This window comes from Gossypium hirsutum, chromosome D09 (genome assembly GCF_007990345.1).
Source record: "Gossypium hirsutum isolate 1008001.06 chromosome D09, Gossypium_hirsutum_v2.1, whole genome shotgun sequence".
NCBI classification, from domain to species: domain Eukaryota; kingdom Viridiplantae; phylum Streptophyta; class Magnoliopsida; order Malvales; family Malvaceae; genus Gossypium; species Gossypium hirsutum.
This window is the reverse complement of record NC_053445.1, coordinates 27802439-27818092: the sequence shown is the minus strand read 5'-3', so window position 1 is coordinate 27818092 and position 15654 is coordinate 27802439. Positions and strand designations below refer to the sequence as shown.

The window sequence follows — 15654 nt, the reverse complement described above, 5'->3', positions numbered from 1 at the left end:
CTTAGAGAAGAGTATTTGAACTCTAAATTGTTAAGGAATGTCTTAAGGTCATTGCCTGAAAGATTCTCTATCAAAGTGATTACCATTGAAAGGGCCAAAGATATGGATAGTTCTAAGATTGATGAGTTGGTAGGGTCTCTTCAAAATTTTAAGCTGAATTTGGATGAGTCCAAGAAGGTTAAGTATATGGGAGAAAAGAGCATCGCACTCTAAGTTGCTGATGAAGTGTCAATTCCCAAAGCCTCTACTATTAGAAGAACTTCAAGAGTAGATTTGACTTGATCCGGCTCAGAAGGTTGAGTCGAGTTCACTTAAGTTGCCCGATCGTCAATGAGAAGTTCGTTCAGAATTGTTAAAAGATATAATTTTGTTAAGTATGAGCGCAAGTAGATAAAAGGGTTTCAAAAGATAGGTTAGGCTTAATATTTGATAGGCTCGGTTTGAATAAAGAAGTAAAGTAAATAGTAGATAGATAGGATGGAATGGAAATGTGAACTCAAGCTTCAAGATCGATTCAATACTATAAAAAGTATTGCCTCAGGACTTATATCGCTTAAGGTGGATAAATGAAAGGAAGAAGATGGACCTTGACCCATTACATATAAAGAGGTATGAACCAAAGGCATAAATTAATGGATGAACGCCACACCGGATTGGTGATAAGTTCAAAGAGTTCGGGTTGACGCCACTAGCAAGCTAGATAAGTCAAATCGAGACTAAAACGAAATAGAGTGGAAGAAACCTCACAAGAATAAAAGCTCGATTAATAATTTGGCAAAAGTTATTTACAACAGAAATGTGCTAAGTATTTATAGCATTACATAAGGCTAGCCGAATGACAACAAGACTTAAGAGCTAAGTATTCGGCTATGGGAAAAGTTACTGAATGTGATGTCTAGGTTCAACCGATTATTTCTTCAATGGACAACTTTTAATGTGGGAAAATTCAGCTAAACGACCATGTCTAGATTTGGCTTGGGTATGAATGAATCTTCCAATAGATGCTTCTTGGCCGAATAGTCACTTAAAGCAGCCAAATAATCAGCAAACAATTCATGAAGCTGGACATTCATGCATTCTCCCATTCGATGTAACTAACTGTTCATGCACCATCCATTAAGCCTCCTTTATGAATATAATTTGGGAATTTATTTAGTAGCTACTCTTTAGCCGAATGGATGCTTAAGAGTTCAAAGATCAACACACCATGCGTTGAAGGTAGTCATGCATGAATCTTCTTTATGATGAATCTAGTCGTACATGCACCTCACATTTAATGAACCTTCACATTTGGTTGTACCTACATAATTCATGAACACATTAATTTCCAAGGTATATTCGGCTGGTCCTTAATGAAACAACATCTAGACACATTAAATAATATACTATGGCAAAGTAAAAACACTTAAATGAAAATCTAGCAAGTAATTAAATTCGGCTAGCTCAAAAGGATGTGAAACCATTAATGAGTTGATTTGAGCTAGGGAATTTTATCATAAGATGTATTAAATTGAATAAATTAAAGCTAATACTTAAGTTATTTTAATGATAAAAGAAACGAGCTGAAAGTAATTTAAATTGAGCTTAAACGAGCTGAATTAAGCTCAAGCGAGCTGATTGGAGCTGAATGAAACTTGAGGAGCTAGAAAGGAGTTGAAGTCAGCTTGCACTAAGGTGCAAGGATTCTTTAAAGTGCTAGCTCAAGCTTCATCATCATCAATTAGCTGAATCTCCTACCAAAGTTGAGGACATAAAGCTGAAACAGCTTCTTGAAGGCGCCTAGCTCAAGCTCGAGTCATGGGTCCTTTAGGGAGCTTGATACGATTGGAGCTAAGGCTGGTTGAGCTACGGGTCATGGTCATGTCATTCCCCCTCTTTAAAGCTACTTGTCCTCAAGTCGAGCATTTGGTTGACTTCAAAGCTTGAAAGAAAACTTACAACAATCTGATTAAAATTCAGAACTTGACAACTAAAAACAACATCAAAGAGTAAAGGATTAAAATTATGATAAGTTAAAAACAGACCAATCCTCTTCGATTCAAGTACAAATAATGGACCGTTGTATACAAAATAAGAATTGAATTTTACCCTTCCAAATGATCTCTGGATATTCGAAATCAATGTTAGATTGCACCCATAATGCGTGAAAATTTCATTCAACGATGCTGGAATACAATATCTGATTTGGTTCAAACATGCATTCCTCAAATTGTCCAATAGTTTCGATGGGTCAATATTACTAACAAGTGGACTTAATTGGATCAAAGAATAATTAATCTTGGATGTTTGCAAACAATCATGTTTCTTTATCCAAACCTTCTTAACATAATCAGGCAAAGAGAAAGGTTTATAGTATCCATCATCTTGCACATTCAAAATGTGCCATGGCCATTTGAATGCAATTCTATTCATTCTCACAATGACAACATGTTTTGTGTTAACAATGTTCTCGGTATCATCATTCAACTCAAAAGATTCGTTAGTAAGCCATGAAGAACAATGAACCATTTGAGAAATCAAATATTTTTCGAAAGTCAATATATCTACAGGAGTTTGATTATCGTTCGAATAAAGCAACAATGGTTGAATATTTCTAGAAGTCTTACCTTGTTCGCCTTTAGGAATAGGAAATTGAAGTTCGATTTTACCTTGTTCAATAATCTCAAACCGTTTCACTTCAGGATTAAAGTGTGATCAGAACTCCTTCCTTGAGTTAACCTAAAATGATGAAACAAGAAAACAAGGGTTATTCAGAACTTCTTTCTTTTTCTCACTCACTTTTCTTTTCTTTTCTTTTTCTTTTTCTAAGCTCTCATTTTTCTCACAACTCAATTTCTTCTCTTTTGATTTTTCTTCTTTCTTTCTTTTTCTTTTTCATTTTTATTTTTATTTTCTTTTTCCTTTTCTTTTGTCTCTTTACTCGTTTCATTTTCTCTCAATTGTTCCATAGAATGTTTTAATCTTTGTTCGTCCTCCAAAACTTATTTTGGTGTTAGTGGTGCCAAAGCTACGTTTCTACCATTGTGCTCGAAGGTGTATTGATTTGCAAAATTGTCATGTTTGACCCTCCGATCAACCTGCCATGGTCTTCCAAGTAGTAAGTGCCTCGCATGCATGGGTACCACATCACACAAGACTTCGTTGTGATACTTTCCAATTGAAAAAGTCACGAGTACTTGTTTAGTTACCTTTAACACAACACCTTCATTAAGCCATTGTAGCTTGTAGGGACTTTGTAATATCCTGAAAATTACTACTGTAATACCCCAAAAATTACTACAGTAAGAAAGTAGGTATCATTGATAGTAAAATAAGGAAATAAAGTGACAAAAAGGGAAATTTTGAGTTATGACAACATTGAGAATTATATTATGACATATTAATTCAAGAAAAGATTAAATTGCAAAAGTGAGAAAAGTTTTGTTGCCCAAGAGTAAATACTCGAAATTTGAGGTATTAAAGTGTAAATACAAAAAATTTGAAGGACCAGTAGTGTAAATATTTTAAGAGTGGAATAATCTAGAAACTAAGGAAAATGGATGAATTAGGACCAAATTGAAAAGGGTGAAGAATTTTGAGGGACTAAATTGCAATTTTACTAAATTAAGTGATCACTCAAGGATGAAATTTCAAAAGATTATAAAGGGCAAAATGGTCAAATAGAGAGAGAGAATTCTAGAAGATAATGATGATGTTTGTGATATTTTTAATTAATTAATTAGATAAATGTTATTTAATTAATATTTTTTTAAGATTTTTAGTATTATTTTATTGTTAAATGATTAATATAAAAGGGAGGAAAGATGATGAAAAAATCATCATCTTTCCATGCACCCAACGTTAGAAGAGAAGAGAAGAAAGAAATTTTTGCTTTCTTTACAATTTGGTCCTTTCACCAAAAATTCACTATTTTCACCTAGAAATCAAAAGAATTTCCATAGCTTCCAAGAGAGAAAAGTAATAAGGAGACAATGGGGAGCTAGAATGTCAAGTTAGATTCAAGAAATAGAAGCTGGAGGAGAGAGAAAATCAAGTTAAAGATTGAAATCAATAGCACAAGGTAAGAACATCAAGATTTCAATATATTTTTAAGTTTGTTATTGTTGAAAAAGCATGTAAATGATGTTATAGTAGAGTTTTCTTAAATAAAGTCTTATGTTCTTGATATATTAGTGAAAGGAAATAAGTAAAAATGATGTGGAATATTATATAGAAAGGAAATTAGGGAGTTATAAACTTAGTAATCAACATCTTGCGCTAAAACAATTTTGGACAGCTTTGAATGAGCAAGTAAATAAATAGTAAAATTATAGATAATTTTACATATAAGCATGTTATATACATTAAGGATGTGGAATGGAGAGGAGGAGGAGGAAAATAAATGATTATTCAACTAGCATGAGTTCTCATTAAAAATGGTCAATTTGCATATTTTAGGTTCAATGACTAAATTAAATAAAAGTAATATTTTAGGGTAAATTGATAAAAATGTCAAAAAGTGACCAAATTGCATGAAATGAATTGTTTTATTATTTAAATTAATAATTTGAATGAAATATTAATTTATATTAAGATTGGGTGGAAATTCGAGGAAAATAGAAAATTACCAAAATGTCCCTGAATTTTGATATTTCTGCAATTTAGGCTAGTAAGTTCGTGTAACTTGAATTATATTCTTAGATGGTTGAAATATATATATTGGATTGAGAAATTGATTTGAATTGTGAACATGAGAAATTGTGAATTGAATGAAATGGAAATGAAGCTTTAAATTACATGAGTAAATATTGGGTCTCATAGGCCCTATTTGTTATGAATATAATATTTCGAGGATATGTTGTAAAGAATTATAAAAGCACGTTAATAATTTGAAAGTTTTAATTCGGATGAAATTTTGTAACTCGGTTTAATACGTATGCAAATGTATGTCTTATAGTAATGCCTCGTAACCTATTCCAGCGTCGAATACGGGTAAGGGGTGTTACAATGTGACATTGCCAGATTCGATCATAACATTTAGACCGGGTTTAGGGTGTTACATTTAGTTGTATCAGAGCTATGGTTTAGTCGATTCTCGGACTAACATAGCGTATGTGAGTTTAGCTATACATGCCATATTATTACTCGTGATAATGTAATATCTTCCGACTCCAATGAAATTGTTTTGTAAAACAGAGATGACTTCTAATCGAGTTGTTTCCAATAATGCTAAAAAAAATTTCTATTGAGGTGATTGAAATGTGTTTATGATGAAACAAAATTTAGAAAGGTATGAATAGAAAATTCATGATAAGTATGTGTTAACGTATGAAGTAAGACAACCATGAGTTGAGAAATGTAGAAACGTAGAATAAAATGAAAGTTTATATGGTGATATGCTCATCTGCGTTTGCTTGGCGCGCATATGATGTTATGTGCTCAACATATTTGATTAAGTAAATAAGGTAAGTAAATATGCACAAATAGATGGAATGAATGTTTATGTACACTTGCTTGAATAAGTGTAATCAGTATGTTTATATGATAGAATCTTATGTTTAATTGTTAAATTAGAAATAATATGATGTTTGTTTTATGAATATTATAATAGTATGAAAATTGAATTGGAAGATCAAATTGAGTAGAAAGCAGGAAATGAGTATGATCATTCAATGAAGAATTGATGGTAAAGACCATGGTTGGACCATGGCAATATGTGAGCCAGTGTAAGACCATGTCTGGGACATGGCATTGGCATCGTTGAGATTATAAGAGGTCCCATGTAAGACCATGTCTGGGGCATGGTGTTGGCACTGAGATGAGAGGTCCCATGTAAGACCATGTCTGGGACATGGCGTTGGCACCGAGATGAAAGGTCCCATGTAAGACCATGTCTGGGACATGGCGTTGGCACCGAGATGAGAGGTCCCCCGTAAGACCATGTCTGGGATATGGCATGGGAACCAATATGAGAACTCCCATGTAAGACCATATCTGGGATATGGCATTGGCAGTACAGGAAACATCTCATGTAAGACCATGTCTGGGACATGGCTTTGGCATGTTATTATCAGAAAAGAGACACAAGTATCCTTATTATTCCAATGTGGCATAACGGGATAGTCAACGAGTTATGTTTCATGAAAGTTCAGGTAAAAGCATAAATAGCAAATTCAGGTGAGTTATAAAATTTAAGAACATATTATGTTACCAATTGAGAACTAACATTTCAGCAAGAGAAGAGTAAGCTATAATCATGAGTTATTTAAGTAAGCAAGTAAGTAAACAAGAAAGAGAGTAAGAAAAGATGAAGTTAAATTTTGATAAGACAAAATATTCAGGTATGATACTTAAAGAATGTATGTGTTAACTGGAAGTTTTTTTTTAGTGAATGGAATAAAGTGAGGTTTGTGATAATAGAATTAGTCAGAGAAATGATAATTAAGTGGTAAAGATGTCTGTGTGTGAAGGTTACAGTCGAAATGAACATGATGATCTTTTCTGGATATTATATATATTCTTTTATCCTCAGAGATATGTATGTGTAATTGTTCATTTCTAATAGAGTTCTTATGTTGTGAGAATGTTAGCTAATTATAATGTTAGACGAAAGCCCTGTTGGTCTGGTCGGTTTATGACTGGTTATTGTTCAGTTTTGCATGCATATTTAGAAAGTGTATTGTTTTGCTAAAAGAAATATTGTGCTAATGACTAAATTGCAAAACATATAAACGTGATATGTGAAATACATGATATGGATTATTAGTAAATTACGGATGAATAATGAATTTTGAAATATAATACATGTATTAAAGGTAGAGAAGATATAAATATATGAATTATTAGTACAAGGATTAAATTATAAAGGATGTAAAAGCATTATGTGAAAAGTGTAAAAGTGATATGCATGCATGATATAATTTGCCCAAGTTGATGAGATTAGAACTACTAGGATATTAGTGGTATATTATTAAAGGACCCTAGCACACTCTCTGATTAATAGCATGCTAGTGCTCTCCGATTATTAGCACATTTATGTTCTCTATATAACACTTTAGTGCTTTCTATTTAATAATGCATAATAATGCACCTCCGTATCAGTTTCGTATATCCTAAGTGTTCTATCTAATCTACTGTGCCTTTGTTAAAAAAATAATTAATTAATTAATTAATTTTCACTACAAGGTAAAGGTTTACCTCTGATTCATGTTTGAATATTGAATTAAAAATAAATTGTGAAATGAAAGGATAGAGAATGAATACAAATACTAAGCTAGGTAAATATGTACAGAAGAGAACTATAGTATGATAGAGATGACTTTAAGAAAACTAAATGAAGAAAGGACTTCTGGTTATGAAGAAAGATAGAAAATAAAAACTCGATTAAGTAAAAAGAATAATATTATTGAAAATGAAGTACAAAATGATATAAAAACTAGAAATGTTAGTGATAAGAATGGATAGAAAAGGATAATTGAAAGAATATAGAAATGATAAAGTTCATGATCAAAATAAAACAAGGAAATTTCGAGGACGAAATTTATTTTAAGTGGGGAGAAATGTAATATCTCGAAAATTACTACAGTAAGAAAGTAGGTATCATTGATAGTAAAATAAGGAAATAAAGTGACAAAAAGGGAAATTTTGAGTTATGGCAACATTGGGAATTATATCATGACATATTAATTCAAGAAAGGATTAAATCGCAAAAGTGAGAAAAGTTCTGTTGCCCAAGAGTAAATACTCAAAATTTGAGGGATTAAAGTGTAAATACAAAAAATTTGAAGGACCAGTAGTGTAAATATTTTAAGAGTGGAATAATCTAGAAACTAAGGGAAATGGATGAATTAGGACCAAATTGAAAAGGGTGAAGAATTTTGAGGGACTAAATTGTAATTTTAACAAAAATTAAGTGATGACTCAAGGATGAAATTTTAAAAGATTATAAAGGGCAAAGTGCTCAAATAGAGAGAGAGAGAGAATTCTAGAAGGTAATGATGATGTTTGTGATATTTTTAATTAATTAATTAGATAAATGTTATTTAATTAATATTTTATTAAGATTTTTAGTATTATTTTATTGTTAAGTGATTAATATAAAAGGGAGGAAAGATGATGAAAAAATCATCATCTTTCCATGCACCCAACGTTAGAAGAGAAGAGAAGAAAGAAAGTTTTGCTTTTTTTACAATTTGGTCCTCTCACCAAAAATTCACTATTTTCACCTAGAAATCAAAAGAATTTCCATAGCTTCCAAGAGCGAAAAGTAATAAGGAGACAATGGGGAGCTAGAATGTCAAGTTAGATTCAAGAAATAGAAGCTGGAGAAGAGAGAAAATCAAGTTAAATATTGAAATCAATAGCACAAGGTAAGAACATCAAGATTTCAATATATTTTAAAGTTTTTTATTGTTGAAAAAGCATGGAAATGATGTTATAGTAGAGTTTTCTTAAATAAAGTCTTAAGTTCTTGATATATTAGTGAAGGGAAATAAGTGAAAATGATGGGAAATATTATACAAAAAAGGAATTAGGGAGTTATAAACTTAGTAATCAACATCTTGCGCTAAAACAGTTTTGGACAGCTTTGAATGAACAAATAAATAAATAGTGAAATTATAGATAATGTTACATATAAGCATGTTATGTACATTAAGGATGTGGAATGGAGAGGAGGAGGAAAATAAATGATTATTCAACTAGCATGAGTTCTCATTAAAAATGGTCAATTTGCATATTTTAGGTTCAAGGACTAAATTGAATAAAAGTAATATTTTAAGGGTAAATTGGTAAAAATGTCAAAAAGTGACCAAATTGCGTGAAATGAATTGTTTTATTATTTAAATTAATAAATTGAATTAAATATTAATTTATATCAAGATTGGGTGGAAATTCGAGGAAAATAGAAAATTACCAAAATGTCCCTAAATTTTTATATTTCTGTAGTTTAGCCTGGTAAGTTCGTGTAACTTGAATTATATTCTTAGATGATTAAAATATATATATTGGATTGAGAACTTGATTTGAATTGTGAACATGAGAAATGTGAATTGAATGAAATGGAAATGAAGCTTTGAATTACATGAGTAAATATTGGGTCTCGTAGGCCCTATTTGTTATGAATATAATATTTCGAGGATATGTTGTAAAGAATTATAAAAGCACGTTAATAATTTGAAAGTTTTAATTCTGATGAAATTTTGTAACTCGGTTTAATACGTATGCAAATGTATGTCTTATAGTAATGCCTCGTAACCTATTCCAGCATCGAATACGGGTAAGGGGTGTTACAATGTGACATCGCCAGATTCGGTCATAATATTTAGACCGAGTTTGGGGTGTTACAGACTTGAATGTTTAGTGGTTGGCAAGGCAAGTTTCTCTACCATGTTCGTGCTTGCTACGTTTGTACAGCTACCTCCATCAATCACCAAACTACAAACCTTGCCTTGAACGTAACAACACGTATGGAACAGGTTTTCACGTTGCGGTTCACTTTCGGCGCTTTGTGCACTTAAGCTTCTTTTTACAACAAGCATTTCGCCTTCAACCGCGTATTACATTTCTTCCTCATCATCGGACTGTGGATCTGTTTCATTTTCCATCTGTTCAACCTCCTCCTCTGATTCAATATCTCCATTGGGCCGAATAACCATTGCATTCTGATTTGGACATTGGCTCGCTACGGGGCCCCTTCTGAGACATTTGAAACATTTTATATCTCTTGATCAATTTTGAAAGTTCTCAATAGCTTTGCCTTTGCTGGATTCGGCTACAGGCTTAGTCGGTTTCATCGGCATCACTGGTTCTTTCGTTGGATTGGCAGAAAATTCCTATTCGCACCTTGGTTCCATTTAGACATATTTGAAGAAGAGTAACTTTGAACGGAACCTTTCTTTTTAATTTTTTTCTCGACTTTAATGGTCATATGCAACATGTCAACAATTTCGACGTAGTCCTGAAGCTCTACAATATTGGCTATATCACGGTTAAGTCTAGCTAAAAATTGTGCCATAGTCGCTTCGCGGTCTTCTTGCACATCCACACGAATCATAGCAACTTCCATTTCCTTATAGTAATCTTCCACGCTTTTCATCCCCTGGGTAAGATTTTGGAGCTTTTGCAAAAGCTCTCGATGGTAATACGATGAAATGAACCTTCAATGCATCACAGCCTTCATCTCGGCCCAAGTGTTGATAGGACGCTAGCGATTTTGCCTCTGACTCGTAATGAGTTGGTTCCACCAAATCATGGCGTAATCTAAAAATTTTATAGCAGCCTACTTGACCTTTTTGGCCTCAGAGTAGTTGTGGCACTTTTATCAAAAATGCCGCTAAAGAACAAACCTTTAGCGGCGCTTCTAGCAAAAACGCCGCTAAAAACATAATCTTTAAAAAAATTATCTTAATCAAATAATATTTATTTTTATGATAAATATTATATTATGTTTTATTTTTTAAATTTAAACTTTAAATATACTTTTTAAGGATAAAAAAATACTATTTAAATTAAATTTTCTATGAAAATTTTAACTTTAAAACTAAATATAAAAATTAATGAATTTAATTTTAGAATTTAAAATAATAAATTAATAACACAAATAAGAGATCAGTTAGCACATTAGGAAGGGAGAGAAGTAGATTGTGAGAGAATAACTTGAGTGTCCACATGACATTGGCAAAGTAAAATATATCAAGTGATTACAATTAGGATTTTCAACCTTTCACTGTCCTTAAACCTTTAGAAAGTATGATTACAGAACATACTTTAGCATTTTCCTGAATAGATTATTTTGCCAGTCTCTCTTTCTCAGCACGCTAGAATGCTGGTGGATCTGATCCTCCATCGAGCCCTCTTGAAACCTTTATGAACTGCACCAACCAGTAACAGCATGAACTTGAGCTTCAATGATAGAACAGTTTCCAATGGTACAATTGTAGCGGGCAAAAGAAGATAGGAACGCCTAGTAGGTACATGGGTGCTCACCTCTTCATAACATTCATTACAAAGTCCATAGGCAAAAGGTTTTCTCTCCTTGTACCTACATAGCACTTCATCTAAGCTGGTTTCTTTTGACCCAGTATTTGGTTGTTTTCTAGTCAGTGAACTAGTTCGAAGCTCCCTCTCCTTCTCCGTAAACTTCTCCATCTGGTCATAAGTTTAAAACAATGGAGGTATTTTCAAGAAATGAAATCAATATTTAGAAAATAAATGCAACAGAGGAAAAGTTAACTACATGCAGAATACAACAAATTCAACATAACATTTGTTGTAATGATAAAAAATTGGCATCAAATTTTTCATAAAATTATTTAGATACTCCTTAGAGTGGACATAATCAATAAGAGTAATAGCAGTAAAGATTTAGTAAGCAAATTCTACCATACAAAAAATAATAGCAATGACATGTGTTACAATTACGACAACAACAACATAGCTTTTCTCCCATAAGATGCTGTAATCCATATAGAACAGATTATGCCAGCATGCTCTACTTAGTACCAAATGCAGATAGGAAGTCACATCAACATCAAAAGTGAAAAAAGTCCCAAACTATTGTAAACATCAGTTATTGTAAACATCAGATAGGTTACAAGCGTATTTTCCTAATATGATATTTGTACCAAAATCTCTCTTTAAACCTTTTAAATGGTGACAAAATACTACCAAAAGGCCCAAAAATAAGATGCCTACTCAAGTTTTAAAAAGAATCCAAAAGTGCTATAATTGTAATACAGACCACCATTCCAACTTAAAGAAAGGATGCGACACTTCTGTAAGATGCATGTCTAACAAGCTGAAAAGGACAAGTATGATAGTGATATAGGCAAATGCAGGGAAACGTCAAAGAAAACATACCAGCATTGGTTGGAACAGTCCACGGAGTTGTAGTCCATATTGCTATGCATATATCTGGAAAGAATTCTTCCAATAAGCTATCTTTACTTGAAGGTGTACTGACCATTCTGAAAAGAGCATATATGCTTCTTAAAACATGACCCTCTGGATATTGCATTAGGACATAAATGAGAAAATTAGAAACATAGCAATCCTAGAAGAAATGCATGAGGAAACAAGAATAAAGATCAGTACTGAAAGAAGAGTCATAAATCATTACAACAATAATTTGAAAAATAGTAATAAGAAAAATTAAAGGGATAACTCTTTTACATAAAATATGATATTCAACCCTCCAACTTTTGTTCCATCCAAATAAGCATATATCAATTTTCACATATTATTAGTCTTTAGCTATTATGATGAGTGTGATGCAGCATAACAGGAAAGTACTCTTTTTTGTTTCTTTTTTGGATAAGCAACATTAACCCTTATTACTTATGCAGAGTTATGCTTGGCTGGCACCTAGATGGTAATTATAAACAGAAACAATTAAAGCTGAGAATTAAATATACTTTTTTTCATATTTCATACTTTGGGTCCTTTTCTCTTTTTTTAATGTGCCAAAAAAAAGAAAAAAATCCAACAACATGCCAACTAGACTTGTTGTTCCTAGATCTCCATAGTGAAACAGCAAGGGAAACCACAATGTAGCAGACATGTTTAAGTACAGTGACTTCTCTCTAACTATAATGGAATCTCTTTGGATACAATCCAGCATAAAGCATAAAAGTAATACCAAATTATGTGATTCGGAATGACATGCTTATACTACCCCAGTTTCTTTATTGCTCTTCTTTCCTTTTTTTGTAGGGTTTTTTTTATGTTTCTATGTGTTGTTTTTTCTAGAGGGGGCCGGGACACTAGGAAAATAGATTTTTTTTTTACGTCCAATTCAGCCTCTGCAAGTGTTTTACATGACAATGGACTCCAACCAACTATCTAAAAAAAGAGACAAAGAAGTAGGACAGCAAGAAGGGGATTACCCTTGACTATGCAAAGGAATTCATAGAATGAGAATCATCTCATCTAAGCCCCTCAACCACCTTCACAGGGGGTGGAGGTGCAAAGAGAGAGGTCTTATTGATCCAAGAGGAGAATAAATAACATCTAAAGCTGAATAAGAAGAAACCTTCAAATATATCATAAATTCAGCATTCATGATAATATCAAAATGAAATTCCAAAGTTAATTTAAGCTAGAATAAAAATGATTCACATGTAATCGCTTTCTTGCTATAGAAAGAGAGGTACCAGCAACCAACAATGATCTTACTTCAATAACTAAGCATTTCCTCTTTTTTTTTAGCATCCTCTGTTGCAACTTTGCAACGAGTTGACATGTTTGCCATAACTACTTTCCTTGCCTCTAGTCTCTCACGCATTTCCTCAAGCTCATTCAGTTTATTCAAAGACTCATTTTTTACCTACACAGTATGTTCCCGCCCATTAATCAGTGGGCCAATTAATTAGGTCATAGAAGACAAAACTAAATTACCACTCACCAGGTCCCCTTGAAGTGTCCTATGGCTTTAACAATTCCACGTGCAATATCTAGTAAAAGTAAAATAAAAATAGAAGAATGCAAATGCAATTCTTAAACGCCTTTAAATGGACAACATGAAACAGTTTAAGATCCCTATAAAATAGAAAAGTGGAAAAAAAATACTTACATGATCTTTCGCATCCTCAGAACCATGAAATCGTGCCGTATGAAATCGAGGTTTTAGGTGAAAACTAAAGATCATATAAATGGCTCTGCAGGAAAAGGAAAAAAAGAACAAAAATATAAAAGTCAGCAAACTATTAGCATACTGGAATTAGACGTGGTAAAATATTCTCTCAAAATCTCAGGTGGTAACTGCGCATCACAATAAGCAGACCTGCAAACCAAGGTCAACATTGAAACATAAACATTAGCCAGGGGCAAGAAGGGATAAAATACTAGTAAAGTTAAGCGCATGGCCTTCAACCTCTCCATGTGTGCAAGAAAGAAAAAGAATCTAGATTTCTAACAGAAACTACTTAGAAAATTATGGCAAAAATATTCAATTCCTTGATACCTACAATCTAATTTAAAATATACTAGCACACAAAGCTAGAGGATGGGCAACCAAACTATAAATGCTTCCAACATATTTAACAACCCATATATTGTGACACAAGCAGAGACAGAAAACTGAAAATAAAAATGAAAAAGAAGGATCTAATTTCAGAGACATCGCATTCCACCAAAGACTATTAGTTTAAAGCTTGTCAAACTGCATAAGCTATCAAAATTATAGTTTTAAAAATACTTAATCCAATAAGAAACTAAAAATGGCATGAACAAAGAAAGTTACCAAAATTCACATGCTTCAAGTGCCGCCTCATCATCAGTGTCCTTATTTACTTGCAACATATATTCAATTGCATTCTTCATATGTGGCTGTTAAATAATGGAAAGTGACATCAGAAAAAACAAAATGCAGATTTGTAAACAGGCTTAAAAAGAGAATGACATGAACTAAAGATGTTACAATATACTGCGATACCTACCTCTAGAACAGATGGACGGACTTCAATTAGCTGAACAAATGCTGCACAAACCTGATCATGTGGCATGAAAAAGAAAAGGAAACATTGATCTGACAATGCACAAACTTGGAAGAAATGAGAGAGCTTTCTACAATTCATCACTAGCTTTATTAAAAAATTGGAAATATGATACAGATGAAATCATGAAAAGAGTTGAAAACAGCCTTTTCATAGTATTCAATTACATGATATATATATTTGCACAGTCCAACATGTCAACAGTTTCATTATAGAAGAAAACGACAAGAACCATTAACACCAAAAACTAGATGACAAAGCATGTCTGATTCTAAGGCTGTATTCAATATAAATACTGAAATCAGAAAATCAGAAATGACAAGTAATTCATGTCAAGTTTTTATAGGCTTCAATAGTAAATTACAGGAAAATTAGGAAATATTTACAGTAGATCATTCCATGCAAAAGTTGGATTATAAATACAATAAGAATACAAGAGAAAAGGAGAAACTATTCACCAATTTTCGCACTTCTGCTGCAGGGTCATTAGCAAGGTCAAACAAACCATGAAGGTATTTATCCATAAAGGCATATAAAGCCTGAAAGAAATTAATGTATAATATCAAGTATTACTCTAAAAGTAACAGAATGGCATCCTTCACAATGAAGAATAGAAACTTTCAAACTTCAAGTTAACTTACAGAAGGCATCAACATAATATATTGGCTTACAGAACCCAAAGAAAGCTTTCTCAGAGAAGCTTACCGTCTTAGCTAAGATGGAAAATAGGTGCATGATGACATACAAATGGATACGATGCAAATGAACAGGGTAAAAAAAAAAAGATGAACAATTTTTAATGGAGAAACCAAAGAAGTTCTCGAAAAATAAAAACCCAAATAAATTTTCCTTTGGGGCACTTCGTCGATACAGTGACTTGAGGAAATAAAAAATCAAGAAGAAGAAGAAGAGATTTCTAGGGTGAGGGCTGCCGATTTAGGGAAATTGGGGGGGGGGAAATAAAGGGAATTGGGGTACGGGAGAAATGGTTTGGGAAAAATAAAATGGGGAAAAAAAGAAGAAGAGATTTCTAGGGTGAGGGGGATCGATTTTGGGAAAAAGAAGGGGGAAAAAAAGAAAGATTTTCATTTCATAATTAAAAAGGGCGCCGTTTTGCAAATAAGATTTGTGGCGTATGAAACACTAAGCATTAGCGACGCTTCATTAAAAACGCCGCTAAAGA

At 32.6% G+C, this 15654-nt stretch overlaps 2 protein-coding genes across 2 annotated transcripts; both read right to left on the bottom strand.

Annotated features, from left to right (window-relative positions):
* Positions 1-10599: 10599 nt before the first annotated feature.
* Positions 10600-13375, bottom strand: LOC107890433 (uncharacterized). Its single transcript, XM_016814845.1, has 3 exons — positions 13153-13375; positions 11839-11982; positions 10600-11127 (listed from the first exon to the last, which is right to left on the bottom strand). Exons 2-3 carry the CDS (start codon positions 11842-11844, stop codon positions 10789-10791), a joined length of 345 nt encoding a protein of 114 aa, XP_016670334.1. The 5' UTR covers positions 11845-11982; positions 13153-13375; the 3' UTR covers positions 10600-10788.
* A 4-nt stretch (positions 13376-13379) lies between these two features.
* LOC107890434 (transportin-1) lies at positions 13380-15538 on the bottom strand. The gene is made up of 6 exons (XM_016814846.2): positions 15177-15538; positions 14930-15010; positions 14415-14465; positions 14219-14304; positions 13550-13759; positions 13380-13430 (listed from the first exon to the last, which is right to left on the bottom strand). The coding sequence occupies exons 1-5, from the start codon at positions 15204-15206 to the stop codon at positions 13672-13674; spliced, it is 336 nt and encodes a 111-aa protein (XP_016670335.1). The 5' UTR covers positions 15207-15538; the 3' UTR covers positions 13380-13430; positions 13550-13671.
* Positions 15539-15654: the final 116 nt, after the last annotated feature.